Source organism: Lynx rufus, unplaced genomic scaffold (genome assembly GCF_022079265.1).
Source record: "Lynx rufus isolate CCGP_SWC_20201006 ecotype Redwood Valley unplaced genomic scaffold, mLynRuf1.p SCAF_11, whole genome shotgun sequence".
In the NCBI taxonomy this organism is placed as follows: domain Eukaryota; kingdom Metazoa; phylum Chordata; class Mammalia; order Carnivora; family Felidae; genus Lynx; species Lynx rufus.
Genome location: NW_025814825.1, coordinates 34,996,847 through 35,020,052, shown reverse-complemented (window position 1 = coordinate 35,020,052; position 23,206 = coordinate 34,996,847). Strand labels below are relative to the sequence as shown.

General features: G+C 38.3%; 2 protein-coding genes across 3 annotated transcripts in view; one reads left to right on the top strand and one right to left on the bottom strand.

Annotated features, from left to right (window-relative positions):
* LOC124507007 (protein FRA10AC1) overlaps nucleotides 1–2,281 on the top strand; it is a 37,063-nt gene extending 34,782 nt beyond the window's left edge. For both annotated transcript variants that reach the window (XM_047073190.1, XM_047073191.1), the window contains exon 15: nucleotides 2,112–2,281. In XM_047073190.1, the coding sequence (XP_046929146.1) occupies nucleotides 2,112–2,154 (43 nt within the window). In that variant the 3' untranslated portion in view covers nucleotides 2,155–2,281. The remainder of the gene's footprint in view (nucleotides 1–2,111) is intronic.
* Nucleotides 2,282–6,219: 3,938 nt separating this feature from the next.
* The window catches only part of PDE6C (phosphodiesterase 6C), a 44,589-nt gene continuing 27,602 nt past the window's right edge, over nucleotides 6,220–23,206 (bottom strand). Inside the window, 8 exon segments of the mRNA XM_047073189.1 lie at nucleotides 6,220–6,286; nucleotides 8,444–8,600; nucleotides 8,972–9,055; nucleotides 9,171–9,245; nucleotides 11,392–11,455; nucleotides 11,617–11,724; nucleotides 13,465–13,565; nucleotides 21,134–21,221. Of these exon segments, the coding sequence (XP_046929145.1) occupies nucleotides 6,225–6,286; nucleotides 8,444–8,600; nucleotides 8,972–9,055; nucleotides 9,171–9,245; nucleotides 11,392–11,455; nucleotides 11,617–11,724; nucleotides 13,465–13,565; nucleotides 21,134–21,221 (739 nt within the window). The 3' untranslated portion in view covers nucleotides 6,220–6,224.

Genomic DNA, 23,206 nt, shown 5'->3' with positions numbered 1-23,206 from the left:
TGTCTGTTTAATTCCAAGGACTCTCTAGTCTGGTAAGATCAGAGTTTAATTCTAGTCATTGCTTATGGCCATAGACAGCTAACTCGTCCAGCTTCCTCTCCAGTAAATTTTTCTTCAGCTCACCTTGACAGATGGCCCTCTGGTCTTTGCTTAGAATCCATCAGAGAAGGGCTGTTTACTAGTTCCAGAGCAGCCTATTCATGATATTCTGATTATCATTAACCTGTACAGGGGAGCTCCTTGAAGATACCGATGGGTAAATTTCCAACAGCCACCTTAGCGCCCAAAGACAGATAATTCAGTGTGTACGTTGTTATCTGCTTTGGGTTGGAAGAGCTATCTGGGTATGGGCTGGGATGTTATCAGCTCTTGTCATATACTGGGAAGTTCAGCACTAGAGCTTTCTCTCCTGAAAGAGGGTAAAATAATACCTACTGCATAGAATTTATTGTGAAGATTTAATGAAATAAAGAATGTAAAGCACTTTGTGCCATACCTACAAATCTAAGCGCTCAATAAAGTTTAATCCCATTTTGTTAGTCTTTAGGCATGTTGGTTCATAATGGAAAAACAATGAACCAATCATTATTCACTAATTTAAGCTGATTACAAAACATCTTGCCAATTATGATATGTTCCCAGTGTAATAGAATTCAAGTGTATTGGAAAGAGTTTTTGTTAAATAAGATTACTTTTATTCTGTGACCTTAACTTTTTTTCCAGCCAAATAAACAATTCCTACATGTAAAAGTTATTGCTATAAATAAACTATTGCTATCCTAGTCAAACTATTGACTAAACTTTCAACCGTGTAACTTCCCTTTGAAGAGCTTTATAGCTGAAAGTGATTAGACTAGGTATTAGGATCAGCTCACCTTTTTAGGCAATGAAGATACTTGAGTAAATCCTAAGAAGGCTTTCATAATCCAGAACTCTTTGTGACCTCATAAATACTTGATATTGATCAAGTACTCAACATCTAAGTCTAACAGAGATTCAGCTAATTTCCTATATTTAAGTTTTGACTACAGTTTGTAAATTTTTACTGCATTTTGCTGTCATGCTGGGAAAAAAGGGACAACAGCAATGGGGAGTGCCAAATTGCAGATAATTCTTAAATCAACTTTAGCTGATTCTGTTTTTTTTTTTTTTTTTATTAATTTGAACATGGTGTAATAGCTTTTTGCATTCACAACTATTTAAAATCAAATGATGAAGGCCCATTGTGAATCCCTGATCTAGAAGAACTTTTCTGAAGAGACTGGTAGACTGGTGACTTTCCAGTTTGATTGCCTGTCTCAGAAAGAAAATCTTTTTTCTTTCTGAGACACATCTGATTAGATGTGTATACATTTAATCCTCATAGCACCTCTGTGAGGAAATATAATATCCTCTATTGCACAGATAAGGAGACTGAGCCCAGAGAAGTTAAGTAACCTGCTGTTACTAGCTAGTAAGTGACCGAACTGGAACTTAAATACCATCTGACTTGAAAACCTGTGCATTTTCCTTCATCACTCTGGTTCCAAACATTAATTTTGTACTTGACAGTTTTCATAGTATTTTAACAATTTAATATCTCCTTTCAGACTTCAATTCTTTGTGTTAGACATGATTTTTACACCTACAAATATATATTGACTATTCTCAGAGCAATAAAAACCTATAGCCTAAGCAGATTTTTCCCATTCCTAGGAGCAAGACATGTATTTTGCTGAAAATAGTTTTCTTTTTCATTCATTTCTTGATCAAACTATAATTTGAAATGAGAATGAACAGAGAAACTATAAAGTCAACCAAAAAAGTAAAGAGAAGCAATAACATTTTATAAAGTATGCACTTTAAAGTAAAATCTTAGGTAATAAATACATTTAGGGGGAGGTGGCAACATATGAAACACTTTATATTTAATCAGTCTGGGTATAATTATGATTATTCAAAAAGTTAAGAATTATTTGATGGCTGAATCATGAAATACATTGATATATAGAAGAATCAGCAAATTACATTGAGTGAAAATATTTTATTTTCATTAATCTCCTATTACGTGTCACCTAGTAATTTCTTTTCTGTTGGTTTTAATCAATATGTATACTTTTTCTTTTAAATAGAGAAGAGGAATTTGATGACTATTTTCAAGATTTATTTCTGTGAGATGGAAGAGAGAAGCCTACGTTCCTTAATGTGAAAGTGCACTTTGAAACTCTCCACAACAATGTCATCTACAGGTTGCAGCTTGAGTGGTTTATCTTTGGAAATAAAAATCCAACTACTGTCAGGATGTCAGCTGCTTTGAAAGTTTTTCAGTTCCATTGGAGACATGTTTCCCTTTCCCTTCTGTGTCTTTTCAATTGCTTATATACAGCCACTCTGGCCACAGCTCCTCAAGGGTGAAGCTAGTACACTGTACAGAGAGTCTATTGTTCCTGTAATTTGTAGTTTTTGTTGTTTTACTCATTCATATTTATCTTCCCTTGCCTCAGTTAATTAGAATTATTGGTATCTCACAAAAATTATAAAATAGAGTAAGTATGTCTCTCCAGCTTCTATTTATTTACTTTCCTTTCATCCACTGGCACCCTCTTTTTTTTTTTTTTTTTTTTTTAATTTTTTTTTCAACGTTTATTTATTTTTGCGACAGAGAGAGACAGAGCATGAACGGGGGAGGGGCAGAGAGAGAGGGAGACACAGAATCGGAAACAGGCTCCGGGCTCTGAGCCATCAGCCCAGAGCCCGACGCGGGGCTCGAACTCACGGACCGCGAGATCGTGACCTGGCTGAAGTCGGACGCTTAACCGACTGCGCCACCCAGGCGCCCCTCACTGGCACCCTCTTTTTAAGCACCTGCTTTCCCATCACCACCTGTTTCTAGCTGCCTTTTTTTTTTTTTTTTTTTTTTTTGCTTACCTTTCTCTTGCTTTCTTCTTCCCTATACTACTTAAGGGAGTTTGTTATAATCAAAGTTGACTTCCCAGTGTGTGAGCAGTTTATTATAAAGTAAGTTAATACTATTGGGGGAGGGGGGCAGATGAGGTCCCAGAAGTCAAACCAGTAGATTAGGTTAAAAGTTGACTCTCCAACAGAGCAATTCTCCAGTAAGATAATTGAGCTGAGTAATAGTAGGTGCTAGAACTTGTCCCAGATATAGTCATGCAAATATGGGTGTACTTCCATGCCAAAATATATTATAAAATGTAAATCTTAATTTGAGGATCATACCCCTCACAGTCACTGGATGTGCTTTAGGAGATCTAAGCACTCCTAGAATCTGTGTAAGCTTCTGTGATTGTGTGTATTTTGGGGGGGAAAGGGTCTATAGTTTTCATCAAATTTTCACATGGATGTGTTGATATTTTTAAAAAAAGGTTTTAACCCATTTTTATAGAGCAAGAGCCAAAAGATAGAGGAGAAGATGCATGATTTGGTGAAGAAAGAGGACCTGTAGAAAGTGATCTAATAGCATGTCGATTATTTTGTTGAAGATACACTTTTTTTTTTTTAAGTTTATTTATTTATTTAGAGAGAGCGTGAACCGGGGAGGGACAGGGAGAGAGGAAGAACAGGAATCCCAAGCGGGCTCTGCGCAATCAGCACAGCCTGACATGGGGCTTGGGGCTCAATCCCATGAACCTTGAGATCATGACCTGAGCGAGATCAAGAGTCAGATGCTTAATTAGAGCCACCCAGGTGCCCTGAAGATATACTATTTTAAATGACATTTAAACATGGAATGATTGGTATTCAATTGCAGAATAAATAGTATCTTTTTTTTTTTTAACATTTTTGAGAGAGCTTGAGTTGGGGGGGGGGGGGCGGGCACAGAATCTGAAGCAGGCTCCAGGCTCTGAGCTGTCAGTCAGCACAGAGCCCAACATGGGGCTCGAACCCACGAACCATGAGATCATGACCTGAGCCAAAGTTAGACGCTGAACAGTCTGAGCAGCCCAGGCGTCCCTAGTGCCTTATTTTTAAATGGTTATCATCAGAGATTTTCCTTTTATTAAACAGTTCTTATTCATTGTATTTGTCAGACTTCTATATGTGAGGCATTATGCTGGATATTGCTACAAAGGAACTATCTACGAAATAATTATGCAGTCATTTCTAAACTATCAAAAAACGGTAAATCAGTATTGGTTTATTAATATTGAACATTGTTTTCATACCCCCTCTTAAAGAAACTGTGTTTTTTAATATCTCACTACTTACAGTGAATAAAAAGGAACCTTGATTCCTGAGGAAAAAGTGTTGAAATGTTCAGCAGCAAACTGAAATTAGGAAATATGTAGCTAAAACATTTTTATGATAAAAATATATTCATAGTTTGGCGATCATCAGAAAATAATATTCCTGTAAAATTAGATGATGACTAGAAAAACTAAAGACTTTTTAAAAATAGATCCACATATTTGGTATTGCAAGTGTGGTTTATGGACATGAGGTTCATTTATAAATTCAGATCATTACATATAATCACAATACTTAATCTGTTCATACATAATGGAAGTCATATTTTTAAGGTGTCTTTGAAAAGGCCTCAAGATGATGAGTTTAAAGATTAATTCTCCAGCAGACCTGTCTCACATTTGGCTCTAGTGCAGTCAGTTTTCAGTGGACCACTGGTTTGGGATATGAAGTTATGCTTTCTTCTACTAGCTCTTAAGCAAAGTTCCTATTTTTGCAGACCTTCAATGGTGGCACATCTTTGCTCCTCAGTTTGCTTTCTAGTGAATAAGGAGGGGAAGTTGTTTGAGCTGATACTTGTTGTCAAAAATTACATAAAGAGTTTCTTAGGCAGTTTCTAAAATAATCATAAAAGTGGAGTTTCAAAATTATTGTAAGTAATGGAAATCAGGTATACATGTATTACCTACTCAAGGTGATGAGTTTAATAGACAACACTCATTTGGGTGTATATATTCAATGAGTTTTTTACCCTCTAAATATATTTTTTTAACTTTTGGGCACTCCTCATTTATACCTGTTTGTTATGACATTTATTCAAAATATTATTCATTCATATTTACTGAGCACCTACCTTGTACCAGGCACTACTCTAGGTGCCAGGATAGACTTAGGAACAAAACAGACAAAAATAGACAAAAATCTTTTCCTCTCACAGACCTCACATTTTAGTGTGAGAGTAGCAATCCTAGGATTCTAAATCTTAAAATTTTTTAAATTGTCCTTAGTTTCTCTTGAGAAACCAATATTTAGAATGCCTAGTACATAGCTATAGTAATCATTTTTTAAAAATAATCTCTGTTGAAGATTGTCACAGACTGTTATAACTGTCTCTGTTACAGATTTGCCAAAAGTGGGTGTGATGTTCACCTTTCCATTGTCAAGGATAAAAAGTGGAAATAGATGATAAGCATTTCAGATAGAATAACATTTGATGTCCTTTTATTTTCTAAATAGTATTTACAGGCATTATAAATTCTATACTGTATTTACTCTTACTTTAAGACACGTTGATGAGAGATTTTTAGTTTAGGAAGGAATTTGAGGTATGAATTACAATTATTAATGTTATGGGCTGAATTATGTCCCCCCCCCCCATTCATGTTTAAATTCAAACCCCCAGTACCTCAGAATGTGATTCTATTTGGAGACAGGGTATTTAAAGAGGTAATTAAGGTAAATGGAGATCATATGAATGGGCCCTAATCCAATACGACTGTGTCCTTATAAAAAGGAGATTAGGACACAGACACACAAGATGGAAGACTTTGTGAGGATACAGGGAGAAGATGACCATCTACAAGCCAAGTGGGGAGAGGCCTCACAAGAAACCAATCCTGCCAACACCTTGGTTTTGGACTTGGAGCCTCCAGAACTGTGAGAAATTTCTGTTCGAGCCACTCAGTCTGGTATTTTGTTACGGTAGCCCTAGCAAATGAATACTATTAATAAGGACCTTTAAAAAAAGAATTGGTGACTGGTTTCAGGATTGTATATTTTTAATTTAAAGCAAATTGGCACCAAAAATGCACTTGTTTTCGTCTTGTATTTTCCACTTCTGTTGAACTTTATTTTACCCTCGGGGTTTCATGCTAGCAATAGGTTTTCTTTTGGTGGTCACAAGGGTAGTTTATCTGAAGATCCTTTTACTCTCTTAGTTCGTGGTTTGCTGAATGAAATTCGCTGAAGTTCTTTTGCATGTTTTCTGTTTTTCTTCAGAAGTAGAAACAATATTTGAAATTTAGACCAGTTGGATTATATTACAACATTAGACATGTTTTGGACTTTTTGTCATCACTGCCACCTCCTGAATCTTCTGTGGCTAGCAAAAAGAAAAACAGTAGTATTGGGAATCAGTGGACCCAGAGTATTTTTCTTCTAACCCTCTCATGACCAACTTAATAGCCTAATTAATAGTTTTAACTTATAACAAGTACCAGTGGTTTGATCATTTAAAAACTTCAAATCACGTTCAGGGTTGGTCCTTTTGAAAAAGAGAATCTAATAAATGATTAACCAATTAACATCTGGTTCTCAAGGAAACCACTGATCTGCACAATCTGGGAGTCTAAGTTGTTACTTTGTGCCAGGTACTAATGTTGCCTGAGAGTACAAAATTATGTTCTTGGGTCACAGAGACTTCTCAGGGTAGCAGGAAAAAAAATTCAAAAGGAATTTTTATGCAAATAGAGTATAATAGATCCATATCCAATATACTGAATACTAAAAGAAAATGTCGGGAGACACTTAACCTGATATCCTGTTCATCATAAAATTGAGATAAGGATTAAATTTACTTGTACTAGGAAATACCTTTGCTTTTCACTTGGACAGTAAAATTTACCACTTCTGTTATCTTTTTGAAGTGCAAATCAAATCTTATTCTTTTCCCATTTAAATCCTTTTAATGATTCCCCCTTGCTCCTGTAGAGGACAAATCCTTAAGCAAGGCCTTTAAGGCCACACTTTCCTGCAGAACTGTCTTACCAGTTCCCCAGACTCCAGTTACACCCGTTTAAGTTCTACAATTGCATCAGGCTTATTTCCACCTCAAGGCCTCTGTTGTCACTTCCTCCCCAACCCCACCTCCTTTCTTTGCTTAGCCAAAGCCTGCTGTCTTCAGAATTTACCTTAAGCATCCTTCTTCTGGAAAGACTTCCCATGTGGTAGTTATAGATAGATAATCAATTGTTCACTTATTGGTTTAATGTCTAGCTCCCCTACCAGGTGGTAAGCTCTGTGAGATAAGGACCCCAACTTTCCCCAGGCCCTGCCTAACACGGGGCCTTATACAGAGCAGATGCCCAATAAATACATTGCTGAATGGATATCCAGAAGTCATGAACTATACTTTTATTGTGTTGAAGGACCTCCTTAACCTTTTAAGCAAAATATTTTCTCCCTCTATGAATTTTTAAAAATACCACTAAACACAGTAGAATCATCTAAAAGGTATGTTGTATCTTTTGTTTTACAAGGCTCTTCCAGACACAGATGATTTCTTTGCTAAACAGAATTTCTTACAAAATCTTTTGAGTGCTGTCAAGACAGAATACAAAATCATGATGTTAGCATTCCAATTTCAAGATGACATTTGAGTCATGTGATAAACTCATAGTTGATCCCAAGCATCTTAACAGTGGTTTCCTGAAGATAATGTTAAACCGAACAGAGTGACTTTAGGAGTAGAAACTTCATTGGGAAAAACAGCACAATATGGGAACATTCGAGGCATAGTCTCAAGTCACCCCATTCAGCTGTCCAGCTTTACTTCCATGTAGGGGTTCCTTAAGTCTGGAAGGGAGGCTGGAGATAAATCTTCTCATTACATACACAAGAATTTTGAGCTCAGAGAGGTGAAGCAAATTGCCCAAAGCCTTATAGCTAATGCATAACGTTAGGACTAAAGTTGTTTTTCTCACCTAACCCTGATCCCACTGGTTCCATGACTCTTGTATTTCTAAAAACTCAGTATTCTGTGGATGTACCCAGGAGCCACCTACTAGAGTGGATAAAGAAGCCTAGCCCCAACCCCTACTTCAACTGGACCAGTCAATTCCTCCTGGAATTATTCATAAGATCTTGTTTTGGGGGAGGAAAAATCTCTCAAAAGCACTAATCAATTTATTATAATTACTGGGAAAGCAAGTCTCCTGTTTGCATTTACTTTTTATGGTTTTGTCAGTTGAAATTAAGCTCAGCCTGACTTCTGGCTACTTTACAATGAGCAAAAACAGATACCATCTAGGGGTGCCTGGGTGGCTCGGTTGAGAGTCCGACTTCGGCTCAGGTCATGATCTCACAGTTTGTGGGTTCGAGACCCACGTCGGGCTCTGTGCTGACAGCTCAGAGCCTGGAGCCTGCTTTGTATTCTGTGTCTCCCTCTCTCTGCCCCTCCCCTGCTTGCCCTCTGTCTCTCTCTCTCTCTCTCTCTCTCAAAACAAACATTAAAAAAAAAAAAAAAAAGATTCCATCTAACCTTTTGCAGCCATGTTTCCTTCTTCCTGCTTTTTTGTCTCCTCTTCAATTACCTTCATCTTTGCATCGTATTCATCAGCTAGGGATTTCCATTCTACTCTGTTGTTCTGAAGACCAGTCAGCATTGGTGTGATTTCTTTGTGAAACCGTGAGAACTCCTAGTGAGAATTTCAGGTCAGAAACATAGTCATAGTTGATTTTCAGTACTTTTCATATGCAGAAAAGGAACTGTAAGGAATTATTACAGTGCTCAGAGCTGCTAGGATGAGCCTAACTCAGGACCTTGGGAACAGGAAAGACAGGTGCTGTTTTCTAAGTACGTCTGGGTCTGTTCAGTGTGCTCCCTTCTAAATTCTCTTAGTTTTTATTCCACCCTTGAATGAGAGATTAGGATAATTCCTCAAGCTACTTTGGAGAAACAAGGACACCCCTAATGGCTTTCCATATGGGAGACTCCATTTTGGTTAACAGTTTGAAAGAAAAACCCTAGTCCAGCTGATTATACATTTTACTCAATTCGTTTACTTACCTTGTATACAAAAGTACAAACAAAATCAATAAATCCAACTTGAAGTTTGGGTAGTTCATCTTTTTTGTTTCTGTCCATCATAGGCTAGAAAGAGAAGTACATTCTTTAAGGATAGTTTTCTAAGACTCAGGGAACAAAAGAGACTGATTTGTATCAATAATTTGTAATAAGTAGTGTGTTTCTATGTCAAAGTCTTTACAATAGGCTGTTGCTGCAGCACAGTCCTCTCCAGATCTCCTTGTTCCCAAAATTCATTTGCAACCAGAAGTGCCACCTGCAAGTAAGAGTAAGACTCGGTTCATGAAAGTGACTTATTAGTAGAGAATTTGCATTTTATCAGTGTGCGTGACATTTCAGGATAGCGTTTATATTAATGCTCGAGGTGTTGTCACACCATATGCTCTTTGGTATTAAAAAGATGTCATCTACAGATTATATTGAAATGGCAAAGGGGAATTCCTCTTCGTGCGTCAGTGTTCTAGGCCCGTTCTTGGAGTACCTGTCTCCTATTTGCTATTGCCACCACTTCTCAACAATAGAAAGGGGAGATGGGAGAATGTTTAATTCCATTACATTTTGCTTCAAGCTCTAAAGCTTCCCATGCCCTCCTTTTGTCTTGCTTCTCTCTTAGCATCTAGCATGTGTGTGCACATCCACACACACGCACACACAGATTAGAACACAGCTTTACTTGACTACAGTGTGAGGACATTTGAGGGAAATTTTATATATCTTTAAAAAACCCAGTATCTATCAAGTTCAATGATTATCCACTAGCTGCCTTACATTGACATGAACCCAGCTTGCCAGGAAGAATAAGATGTGACCACCTTCTTTAAGATGCTCACAGTCTAGTAGAGACAGTTCTGTGAACTATGTGGGGAAGTGCTGTGGATCAAGAAGGGAGTAAAGAGGAGTTTCAGAAAGGAGCTTGCATTTCTGTTGTATCATCAAGGATGAATAGTAGTTTTAGGTAAAGAGGAGGGGAAGACGATCTGCTGAGAGAAAATTGAACATGCAGAGCTTAGAGTGTGAGGCAGTGAAGGGGAGAGAATGACAGGAAATAATGTGATGACTGTGAGTTAAGGACAGGTGGTGACAGGCCATGTAAGCTTTGCTAGAAAGTTTGATTCTCTAGACCAGTGATGCTTATTCCTGGAGGGGTAGGGTTCCTCCAGAATGCGCTAGTGGCCCAGGCAGGTGGGGGCCAAGAGAGATTTAAGCGAAAGTAACTTTGTTTTTTCTTTTATATAAAGCGCTCTTTGTACAACTTTTGGCGGGAGGTGGGGGTGGGGGGGTGGACTGAAAGCTTGAAAATCTCTGGCAAGGGGGAATTTAGAAGGCTTTGAAGCATGGGAGTGGCTGAGCAGAACTCTGTAAATAATCCCAGCAGCCACTCAGAGGAAGGCTGGGCGGTTCAGGATGAGGAAGGATCACTCAGGAGGATCCCTGCCACCACAGAGCTGATGGAAGAGGGTGGAAGTCTGACCTGAGGCTGTGGCAAGGGTGACAGGCAGGAATGGGGGAGATGAACTTCAAGCAAGGCCCCAGGTTTCTGGCCGGGGTGACTGTGCAGATAAAGAATAAAGGAGAAAGAGCAGGCACGTCAGGATGGAGGAGCACCAGTGTATGGTTCGGGATTTGATGGTTCCAATGATTCTGTCTTTACTAATACAACCCACATTTATAATTGGACCCAGTGAATTCTGGCCTTTCTTCTGCTTAGGGTTTTCCCTAGATGTCACTGAGGGAAAAAGAAGCTTCTTTCATCCAGTTAGTAAGAAATAAGTAGTAAACTAGTGGCTCCTGACTCCCACTCCCCAAGGTTGGCAGAGAACTTCCAGGGAGGGCACCCTTAAACATGAACTTATTACAGATGGTGCCTTGTGATAATTGACAGCACAGTGAAGAAGAGGTTGTGGGAGCAAACCACCCCTGCTAGGGGAAACCACTGATGATTCATCTTTGCCCTGTGCTGATTGATTCTACTAAAATCAGACATCCCCTGAATAATTTTATATAGTTCTTGCAGCTTGTTCAGTGATAAGGAATTCTTTGCAGAAAGTATTTCTTTCTAAGGTCCCTTCTCTTTGCCTTGTTCTGGGCAAAGAGACCAAATGACCTATCGTGTTATTGACATCTGTGAGCTCTTGAAAGCTATTTGCCTTTCTTCATTAACAGAAATCCAACAGGGAACATTTTATTTTTGTCTTAACTTCTCAAGTTTCTTTTTTCTTTTCAAATTATAAACTGATGGTTTGTTCCAGGGTAATGAAATATAGTTGTATACAAAATATATAGTCCTATAATTGCTAGCTATAATAAAATTCCGAGATTGCCAGAATCTTCACATTCACCCTTACATGGGACCTAGACTGCATCTGAGAATGTGACAGAAAAGTAAACGTAACTGTACTCGCCTGACTTTGTACCTCCCAGGGTTTGGTTATAGCTGACAGATCACATGCAGTCATCATCATTGCCCTTAGAAGAAAACAAAAGTTGTTAAAATAGAAAGACATAAAAAATAAGGTGGTTTTTTTTGTTTTTGTTTTTTTGTTTGTTTTTGTTTTGTTTTGTTTTGTGTGTGTGTGTGTTTGTTTTTTGTTTTTTGCCAAAAGAGGAATAAAATTATGACTACTCACATTATAACCTCTTTTTTGGTTGGATCAATGGTTACATATTTGACGGCCTCTTCCTCGGTTTCCATTTTTTCACAGGCATCAACAATTTTTTGAAACATGGTTCTCTTCCTAAAAAAGATACAGCTGTGCAACGATTATAGCGTATAAGACCAGAGATTTAAAAAAGTATCTTTAATATGCGCTTCTCAGAGTTAAAGTTCCCACTTTGCATCAGATGTTTACATAGTGGATCTAAAGGGTCTGGGAATAAGAGACTAAATGGCTGCTAACCGTTGGCACAGAAAGGGTTTAAGACAGGAAAACCACCAGCCACAGAAAGGGAAAAAATTGGTAAGTTTGAATACATTAAAGCTAAAAGATACATGTGACAAAAGAGATCATAACATAAACATAAAGGCCACAGGCTGTGATGAGACGTAATGCATAAAAGCAACAAAAAAATCAGAACCTAAAATACATGAAAAGATACTCAACCTCACTGGTAAACAAGAAAATACAAATTTGAACATCAATAAGAAGCCATCTCACTGTCAAATTAACAAGATAAATAAGTGTGTGCAGATCAAAAGTAGTCCAGAGAAGAGGTAACAGGAACTCTTGCACACTGCTGGTGGGAGTTTAAACTACTCAGGAGTGCAGTTTTGCAATGCAGTATAAAACTTAAGATTTGCAAATCTTGTCGCAATCCCACTTCTAGGTACGCACTTCAGAGACACTCTCACGTGTACAAGGACATACGATATGGTATTGTCAACAATAACGAAAAGTAGGAAATGATCTAAATGTCCATGAATAGAAGAACGGCTAAATTAATTATGGCATGTTCATAAAGCTGAATATACAGTTCAAATGAATGAACTGGATCTTCATTTACCACCAAGGTAAACCTTTAAAACATATTGCACGAAAAAGCAAGTTGCGGAAAAGTATGTACAAGATGAAACCATTTATGGAAAATTTTAAAACGCACGTAACAATACTATATGAAAACGTGGATGGAAAGGACAGATACACAGCATCAGGATGATGATGACCGTGAGGGGAAAGGGAGGGGTTTTTCATGGTAGAGTGGGTTCGGATGCCTCGATTGCATTTTTTTTTTTCCTTAAAAAAAAAAAAAGACCTCAGGTGTGGCAAAATCTTAGCATTTGTTGAATCTGGGTCATGGATATTTGGATATCAATTATATTCTTTCAAGTATCTGTCTTCATCTTTGCACTATTAAATAGTTTTTTAATTAAGAAGGATCAGAGAGGCACAATTTGATACTACCCATCTAAGTCATTAAATAGTTGGATATTATAACTAGTTCACCTTGTCCTAATCCATTTTGCCAAGCAACTCTATAGTTCACTGACAAAATGGGCAGAAGCTCGGAGTATCTGGTCTCCTTGGTCATTTCTGTAGTGCTCTGCTGTACATAACTCAGAATTATGTGAGTTTGGTTAACGTGCATCCGTATGATCAAGGTTTTTTAGCTCCGAGTCTCCAGCAGAATCAAATGTCTGAGCCTGCAACTCTAAATACCAGACTCTGGACCATGATGACTCCACCAGACCAAAATCCTCCTCAAAGGCTTTGCGGCATCACCCTTCTGGCAGGTACACCAACTTCACCGTGCATTCCTCAAACTTCTTCAATAACAAACTAATCAACAGCAGGGATTAGTTTTTTTAAATATATTTTCAGATGTCTAGTAAACTCACTATCAGTACCTCGAAGGTATTCTACTGATGTTCCAAAAGGAAAATGAATAACTGTGTGTGTGAATAAATGCCTTTTGACTTGAATGCAGTGGATCATTTATGTGAGGCAGAAACACATAGTGTAGGGGCGTTCTGTACTTACTTGAAGTATAAAGCCAGGTCAGTTGCTATTATTGCAACTTCAAACAAATGAATAACTGTTTCAAACTGGCGTTTATTTAGGTTCTGGAAGATGTTTAAACTCTGTAAGATAAAAATTCACAATAAAGTGCAATCATTAATTTGTCTTGGTTCAACAAATAAGCCAAACTATGTTTAACAAAATAAAGATTATTGGCACAGAGAGATGAAAAACTAGGTCTTTCTCTCATGTTTTTTGTTTTCAGCTTTCTCTTGGATTAAATTACCACTCTACTTTGAGTAAAGTAATTTAAACTATAAAAGTAGATACTATTAGCAAATATTCATATAAGCAGTGTATAAGTTTGGGGAGTAAATAAAAGTGTTTTCTCCCAGGATCACTTAAAAATATAACAGTAGACTTAAATTTTGCTTGTATTAACTGAGGAGATTTAATAAAGAATATGTGGTACATCCAGTTGTTAGACATGCTGAATTATCCACCAGATAATTTTTGAGTAATCACAGAAGTTGCTGGATAACTTCAGAAACTATAAATTATACTAGTACTCATGTATATATGGGAAAAGATAATGAAATCTCTCAAGTTGTTCTTAAAATGTTTTCTTGCAATTATATTTTACAAACAACTAGACCTTTCTTCAGAGAGTTTCCCAGTAATAATCTCTTCACATATGGATCAGCTTAATAGTGTGATAGAAAATGAGAGTAAATTTGGCAGTGTGTGCGTGTATATATATATATGTGTGTATATATATATATATGTGTGTGTGTGTATATATATATGTATATGTGTATATATATGTATATATGTGTGTGTGTGTGTATATATATATATATATATATAATTTTTATTTATTTTTGAGAGACAGAGCAAGAGTGGGGGGAGGGGCAGAAAGAGAGAGACACAGAATCCGAAGCAGGCTCCAGGCTCTGAGCTGTCAGCCCAGAGCCTGACGTGGGGCTCAAACCCACAAACCGTGAGATCATGACCTGAGCCAAAGTCGAACACTTAACTGAGTCACCCAGGGCACCCCTTGGCAGTGGTTTTTAAAAGGTTTCATATTCCAATATGTATCCTTTTGATGATTACATTATTTTAAGCAACAAACTACACCCAATAACCACTGATAATATGGAAGCCTAGTTAATAGCAGTGTAATAATATGTATTATTTGAAAAAGGTCTCATATTCCAAATAAATCACTTTAGGCATACAGGCCAAAGGACAGATGTATAGTAGTTTTGCCACATGAAATTGATAGTCATGAAATACATACATATACCCGAATTGCATTCTTGTCTTTTTTTCCTCACTCATTTTGACAGTCATCTAAAAACATGGACAAGTCTCCAAACTGAAAAACCTGTCTTAATTCTATACTTTTTATTTTCTCTTTTTTTTCTTTCATATCTAAGGATCATAAAAGAAGAGCTTCTACGTGGTTTTTTTCTTTTTTAAGTTCATTTATTTTGAGAGAGCGCGAGCGCACGAGCATGGGAAGGGCAGAGAGAGCTGGAGAGAGAGAGAATCCCAAGCAGGCTCCTCACGGTCAGCACAGAGCCTGACACGGGGTGGGGGGCTTGATCCCATGAACCGTGAGATCATGACCTAAGCCAAAATAAAGACCTGGACACTTAAGCGACCAAGCTACCCAGAGGCCCCTAAGTGGTTTCTTTTTAACCTATAGATACAGATTCATATTAAAAATCCTGCTCTGATTTATATTAGTTGGTAGAAAGCTCTTGACCAAATTTGTGGCCCATCTCTTGTCCCTTTCACTGTACACATTTTGGGCCTTTACTATGGCTTCGTCTTAGTTTTATTTTTCCAGTAACCCTATTTTATTTTTTATTTTTTTAACCTGATATGTATTTTCAAAAGCTCCAATAAAACCTTTTGGGAACAAATTGAGTAACATACACACATATACACATGCCTTTTTTTTTTTTTTTTTTAAGTAAGCTAAGGCAGAGCCAGTGATCAGAGCAGGAAAGATGATCAACACCAAGACATCAGATGATGTTACTAAAATATGAAGAATTAAGTATCAGATGAGAATCTATGCAGAAAAAACAAGTCACATGTAAGGCAAAAAGATTGACCATATATACCTCTTCAGGGCAACACTTCAATGCCAAAAGACAGTGAAGCAACGTCCTCCAATTTCTGAGAATAAGTGTGACACAAGACTGTCCAGTCAAACTGATCTTCAAAAACAAATGTAACAAACAGGTATTCTTTTTTAAGCATGTACTTAGATTAGCCTCTCTTAGAAAAACTACCATTTGACAAAAGTCTAGCCCATCAAGAGGTGAGTGAAAATAAGATACACAGGAATGGAGAAACCATAATAAAAGGATTGATTGTAAGTATTGGGCCCATTTAAATATAGAATTATGAATAAACAATTGTGTTAGAGCTAGAGAATATTATGCTAAGCGAAATAAGTCAGTCAGAGAAAGACAAATACCATATGATCTCATTCATATGCGGAATTTAAGAAACAAAACAAATGAGCAAAGGGGAAAGAGAGGGAGAAAGAGACAAACCAAGAAACAGACTCTTAACTACAGAGAACAAACTGATGGTTAACAGAAGGGATGTGAGCTGGGGGACGGATTAAATATGTGATGGGGATTAAGGAGTGCACATGTGATGAGCACTTGGTGATGTATGGAAGTGATGAATCACTGTATTGTAAACCTGAAACATATAACACTGTGAACTAACTGGAATTTAAATAAAAACTAAAAAAAAAAAAAAAAGGTTATGGGTGCCTAGGTGGCTTAGTCAGTTAAGTGTCTGACTTCAGCTCAAGTCATGATCTCACAGTTCATGGGTTTGAGCCCCACCTTAGGCTCTGTGCTGACAGCTCAGAGCCTGGAGCCTGCTTCGGATTCTGTGTCTCCTTCTCTTTCTGCCCCTCCCCCCGCTCACAACGTCTCTCTCTCTCTCTCTCTCTCTCTCTCTCAGAAAATAAACATTAAAAAATTTTTTTTAAAGGATAAACAACTCTGGAAATTATTGAGCAACATATGAATTTATAAATATATAATGGTAAAACATACTAATGATAATAAGTACCTTACAAAATGGAGGTGAAGATGTTGGAAGCAGCATTTTAATTGTTTCATGTTTCATAGCAGTGAGTTAGTAGACAATATAAAGTTAATACATATAGTCTAAAAATATCAAACATCTAAATGCTGAGCTATGGTTTTTCACAATTTCTCATAGTCCTCTGTTCATTTTAGAGGGTTCTTTAAGAACTAATATCTCGTGGGGCACCTGGGTGGCTCAGTCAGTTGAACATCTGACTTTGGCTCAGGTCATGATCTCATGGTTCGTGAGTTTGACCCCTGCGTTGGGCTCTGTGCTGACAGCTCAGATCCTGGAGCCTGCTTCAGATTCTGTGGTCTCCTCTCTTTCCTCCCCTCCCCAACTCAGGCTCTGTCTCTCTCTCTCAAAAATGAATAAACATTTTTTAAAAATCTTTAAAAAAAACTATTTCTTGTGATAAAGACACAGTATCTAAAGTTCTGCAATTACATTTCTAAAATGTTTCTTCCATTAAATTTAAATAGAATTACACAAAAATAAATGGAAAACTACTCAACAATGAAAAGGATTCAATCGCTGGTGTATACAATACTAATCTCAGAATTATTACTTTGCATGAAAGAAGACAGCACAAAAGAGTACCTGTATAATTGCGTCTATATAAAATCTACAAAATCTAAATTATAGTGACTAAAAGCATTTCAATGGTTGCCTAGGGCTGGGAGCAGAGAGAGGCCTGCACTGCAAATGGGCACGAGGAGTGGTTTGGGATCATAGGAATATTTTATATCTTGATTGTGGTAGTGGTATCCTAGGTATATAAAATTGTATAAACTCATATAATTGTACACACTGAAAGGATGCAGTTTATTGTACATATATTATACTTCAATAAAGCTGATTTTAAAAACATAACTCTGGGGGTGCCTGGGTGGCTCAGTCAGTTGAGTGCCTGACTTCGGTTCAGGTCATGATCTCACCATTAGACCCCCAAGTCGGGCTCTGTGCTGATAGCTCAGAGCCTGGAGCTGCTTCAGATTCTGTGTCTCCCTCTTTCTCTGCCCCTACCCTGCTCTCTCTCTCTCTCTCTCTCTAAAATAAAGAAACATTTAAAAAAATAACTCTCTGGGGCACCTGGGTGGCTCAGTCAGTTAAGCGTCCAACTTCGGCTTGGGTCATGATCTCACAGTTTGTGAGTTCGAGTCCTGCATCAGGCTCTGTGCTGACAGCCAGAGGCTGGAGCCTGCTTTGAGCTCTGTTTCTCTCTCTCTCTGTCCCTCCATTGCTCATTCTCTGTCTCCCTGTCTCTCTCTCAAATATAAACATTAAAAAATTAAAAAAAAATAAAAACCATAACTCTGACTTAAAAAAAAAAAGCTTGAATACTATGATCCCATCTTTCTAAAATTGTTTCTCTCCATCCTGCCTGCATACCTTCACAGGGTGGCTGATTAAAGTTCATTAGGTGTTAATGAAATAGCTATTTTTGAGTCATAGAATTTGAAATGAATTTTTTATATTTATTTTTAAATTTTCCCTGTCATTGAGTTTTCATAGTGAGCAAGTGTAATTTTTACAACCAGTATTAAGTTATTAATTTTGAAAACATAGAAATGTATAATATTCTATTTGTTTTCCTGAGGATTGTGCTGAAAACCTGAGGTAGGGACAGGCGCACCACCACAAGAGAAGGGACCACGTCCCAGCTCGTTCTGGCGGGGCCCCTACTTGCTCAGCTGGTTTCACTAGCTCACAGAGAGTCTATGTTCTCTCCTACTATTACAACAGCAGTAAACATATAAATTCCCAGTAGTGCATCCAAATAGGTAGGAATGACTCCAATTCATCCTGATTAGAGCTTCCTGGTGAGGTGAGGCAGGAGAACATATAGGCTATTCTAGTCTTTGGTGTGGTACCTGTGACACCCGTGGAGGAGATTGCTAACGTGTTCATGACTCACTGCGACCATACATTGGATATTTCATTGCTTCTTCACTCCTTTTATAAGATGGGGTTGATATGAAAAAGCATAAAGAGGATTATCATAAACTCTGTCAAGAAGTGTTTGAATAATAACAGGGGTCTGTTATTTATGCTGAGCCATTTGTGTTGTCATTTCTACAATACATTGTAGCATTAAGATGTATGCTCTTTCTAATCTGACTAGCGAGCTTTCCATCTATTCCCTCAGGTGAAAGGGTTGACTGCTGTCTGCTTTGGAATGCAGGTGCTTAACCCTCAGAACGGTGAATCCCAATCTACTAGGATATAATGACATTTTAAGGCAAAGCTTCATAATATACAAAACAAAATACCAAAATTGTTATCTAAATCATGAGGATTTCCCTTATTTAAATGCTTTTAATGCAAATATTTTCTTTATACAAAAAAAGTAAATAAAAGAGCAACATTGTTTCCCAAAGTGTAAAAAGAACATTTGATGGCTAAAAAATTTGTTTTTTTTTTTTTTTTTTTAGCGTTCCATTTGCCTGCTCATAAAAATCTCTGTGATTGCATTGCCTGGCGACTCTATTTACAGGCCTTATAAGTCTGCAATTAGCAGGTTGGATAGCACGGTAGACAAGTCCTTGCCAAGGTGGTATGGATTACCGAGATGCAGTATGCCTTTTGAGAAAGAATAATAAGCCTTTATACAGCCATCAAAACCAGTTCAGACTCCAGAGTAAATAACATTTAAAAAATTAGGATGGAAAGCCACAAGAACATTATAAACAAATCCCAGAAAGGAAAAACATATGAGTACGAGTACCACCCAAACATTTGTTTGAACTCACGACACTGAGGTCAAGACCTGAGCTGAGATCAAGAGTCAGACATTTAACAGACTGAGCCCCCCAGGCGCTCCTTGACTGAAGTTTTTAAATATATTTTGCTTTAGTAGGTAAATGTAAAATTAAATAATAAATTATATTTGACAGTACCTGTTTACGATGTCACATAATCAGTGACACCACTGATTATGGAAAGTGGAGAAAATTCTTACTTGAAAATGTAAGATTGTCCCAACCAGTAAGAAAAAGACTCATAAAAAATTAAATAATAGCAATTTACTCTTATCTTCCCAAACTACTTTCAATTCCACTCCTTTTAATTTTCATAGAACAGATATTACCATCATTTTTATGTTATAAACCTTACTGCAGGGAGAGGCTCTGGCTATCCACCAGAATTATTAGCAGTCTTATTAAAAATGCAGATTCCCGGGCCAGAATCCCTGAGAACCTCATCAGTAAGTGTGAAATGAAGCCCAGGGTCTGTTTTTAACAGCCTGAGTATACTTGCCTGGTGAATTCTGATGCACTTGTCCGGGTCCCTCTCTCTGGGCGTGGCATCAATCACAGGTGATAACAACACTCAAGTATTGGGGCGCCTGGGTGGTGCAGTGGGTTAAGTGTCCAACTCTTGATTTCAGCTCAAGTCATGATCTCACAGTTTGTGAGATCCAGCCCCATGTCGGGCTCTGCCCTGTCAGCTCAGAGCCTGCTTGGGATTCTCTCTCTCTCTCTCTCTCTCTCTGCCCCTCCCTCGCTCTCACACGCTCTCTCTCTCTCAAAAATAAATAAACTTTAAAAACAAACAAAACACAGTCAAGTACGTTTTTTTCTTTTTCCAACTTTTGGCCTGATCTCTCTGCCTTACAAGTTTCCCCACTTGGCTTCTCATTACTTGGGAAAATGTAGTGTTATCTCTAAATTTGGACATATTTCTGTATGTTCCTTCCCTGAGACTTTAATAAAAGATTATCACAGAAACAGAAAAGCTCCACTCCCAGAGGGCTTATTTCTCCTGAGCATGTGTGATTCTAAACAAGGTCTCTGCTATGACAAAATTGTTCCCCTCCATCTAATAAAGACTCATTTAATTAGTTTTGGTTTGGAACTTTCTCAAGAGATTTTTTTTTTTTAAGTCTAACTAGATTATATCCACAACTTTTCCACAAGCCTATATACCCACCCCTTAAGTAAAAGTGTTAAAAGGAAGAATGATTGCTGCCTATGGAATGTTCGTAGTACCTGTGTGCAAATCCAAGTGAATTCAAGACCACGCCCAAGCCACTTCCAGCCCAAAGCTGTCGGTGACCCCGCCCCTCTGCTCTCCTATGCCACGCCCACTCCTGAATGTGGCCTCTCCCTGTCTCTCTGATGCCAGTTGTCTGTCGCTGTCTTGTATCCTGATTTCATGCTTGCCTCCACTACCAAAGCTTGCCTTCCTCAAAGATACGGACAATTCCTCACAGTGCGTGCCCCATGAATAAGAAAATCACTGGCTACCTAGCTTCGTTTCCCCTTTCCATGGATATACACGTGTGTTAGGGTGCACAGAGCCCTCTCACGTCCACCGTAAGCTTTTGCTTCTCTCTCCACAGACCCGCTGAGATTTTGCGACTTTCTGTGCCTCTTTTCTATCTCAGCTCCTTCTAACTTGGTTGCTCAAAAACTGTTGCAAAATAGCTATTTCTAGCAATTGACCTCAGAGTATAGACTGCCAACTGCCACAACTCAAGGCCATCCTCTTTCTAAGCATTTTCCGTGGGTTGGTGCTTTGATCCAGAGCTTCTGGCTGCCCCTGGGAAAGCCTCACGTACCTCATCCTGCAGTAGAGTCTTACTGTACTCCAGGTGGTGTCTCTCCAGAATGGAAGATCCATGAAGCTTTGCTAATGGAGATGTGGATCTAGGAGGAAGAGGACATACCATAATTTTAAAGACTACACATATGCCCATAGAGAATAGAGTCTTTACCCTCTGAGGATGTTTTCCATTTCTCCTTTCTCCCTGTCCTCTAATGGCTGTGAAATGGTCGAAAGTAACATATTGGAATAGATTTTTTAGGCTTAGAACATGAGAATACACTCTTAAAAAATTCTTTAAAAAACCTAATTTGTTGAATGCATAAAATGACTGAATTATTTAAATTAGGAAGTTTGGTTCATCCACTGCATCTTTCAGTTTAAAATCTTTAGGTTCCCTGGAGCTTATGGTAGTGGCCTATGACTTCCAGAACATGTAACAAGTCTGTTGAAGCCCCATCGACCATTTGCATGGAAAATGTTTATTAAGAATTTCCAGGAACCAAAATAAAAATGATTGTAAAGCAATCATTTCTTTCCTCCTCAAAGACAGGGACACAGAGTTTAAGTTAAAGTTCCCATTTGTTTTTTATTTTGTTTTGTTTTTGAGACAGAGAGAGAGAAAGAGGGAGAGCTGGGGAGGGGCAGAGAGAGGGGGACAGAGGATCCCAAGCTGGCTCCTCACAGACTGCAGTGGGTCCAATGCAGGGCTCGAACTCACGAACCATGAGATCGTGACCCCAGCCAAAGTCTGATGCTCAACTGACTGAGCCACCCAAGTGCCCCTTGAAGTTCCCACTTGTTAATGATTAGGTCACAGCTTTAAATAAGTGGGGACCTCAGTCTTTGGTGCCTTGTCTTTCTTCAAGTCTTCCTGTTTAAGGAATGGGAAGCACCTGAAGATAAAAAGGTAGAAAGAGGAAGTGATGGAGAGAGGCTAAGGTCAAAGGCCTACACAGATAATGTGAAGACTTTGCTATAGAAATACAGAGCGAATAAATAATTTGAAGGGAAGAAGACATCAGAAATACGGGTGGGAGCCTTAGTAGAGAAGTTTCATCTTATTTCAGCAAGAACAGAACTTTAGGGAGTAGAGGAGACAGTAACAGGTCACGAACAAGTCTGGTAAACCAAATGCTCCAGTTAGGGAACAATCAGACTATGCCTGAGCAATATTATAATTGATCATAATTTTAGCACATATTTACATACATACTCTGTGTCAGCACTGGAGGTTAAAAAAAAAAAAAAAATCAAAGCTTGATTCCAGTCAGAAAAGAGTAGTATCTTTAATTCCTTTAGTTTTAAAAATATCAGTCAAAAGGGGCGCCTGGGTGGCGCAGTCGGTTAAGCGTCCGACTTCAGCCAGGTCACGATCTCGCGGTCCGTGAGTTCGAGCCCCGCGTCGGGCTCTGGGCTGATGGCTCAGAGCCTGGAGCCTGTTTCCGATTCTGTGTCTCCCTCTCTCTCTGCCCCTCCCCCGTTCATGCTCTGTCTCTCTCTGTCCCAAAAATAAATAAACTTTGAAAAAAAAAAATTAAAAAAAAAAAAAATATCAGTCAAAAAAGGTTTCTAGGAGTTAGAGATACACCCAGTCTCAAAATAACACCTCACAGATTACTTAATACAAAGGAGAAAATGTACTTTTACATAAAGAGATCTCCTGGATATCACCCATAAATAATTTAACTAAACCTCATAAATAATGGGACAAATTGCTCTCATGGGCCTCCTGAAGAGCTGAGAAGGGCACAACATCATCAATGTAGAGTTCCTGCCAAAAATGTTTACTCTGGGCGTAAACTGAGCCTGGGTGGCTCAGTTGGTTAAGCGTGTGACTCTCGGTTTTGGCTCAGGTCATGATCTCGCGGTCCGTGAGTTCGAGCCCCACGTCGGGCTCTGTGCTGACAGCTTGGAGCCTGGAGCCTGCTTTGGATTCTGTCTCCCTATCTCTCTGCACCTCCCCTGTTCACGCTCTGTCTCTCCCTCTCTCTCAAAAATAAATAAACATTTAAAAACTTTTAAAAAATAAAGCAAATTTCAGAGAAGTTATTAAAAGTTTCAATGGGATATTGAGGGGAAAAAATGT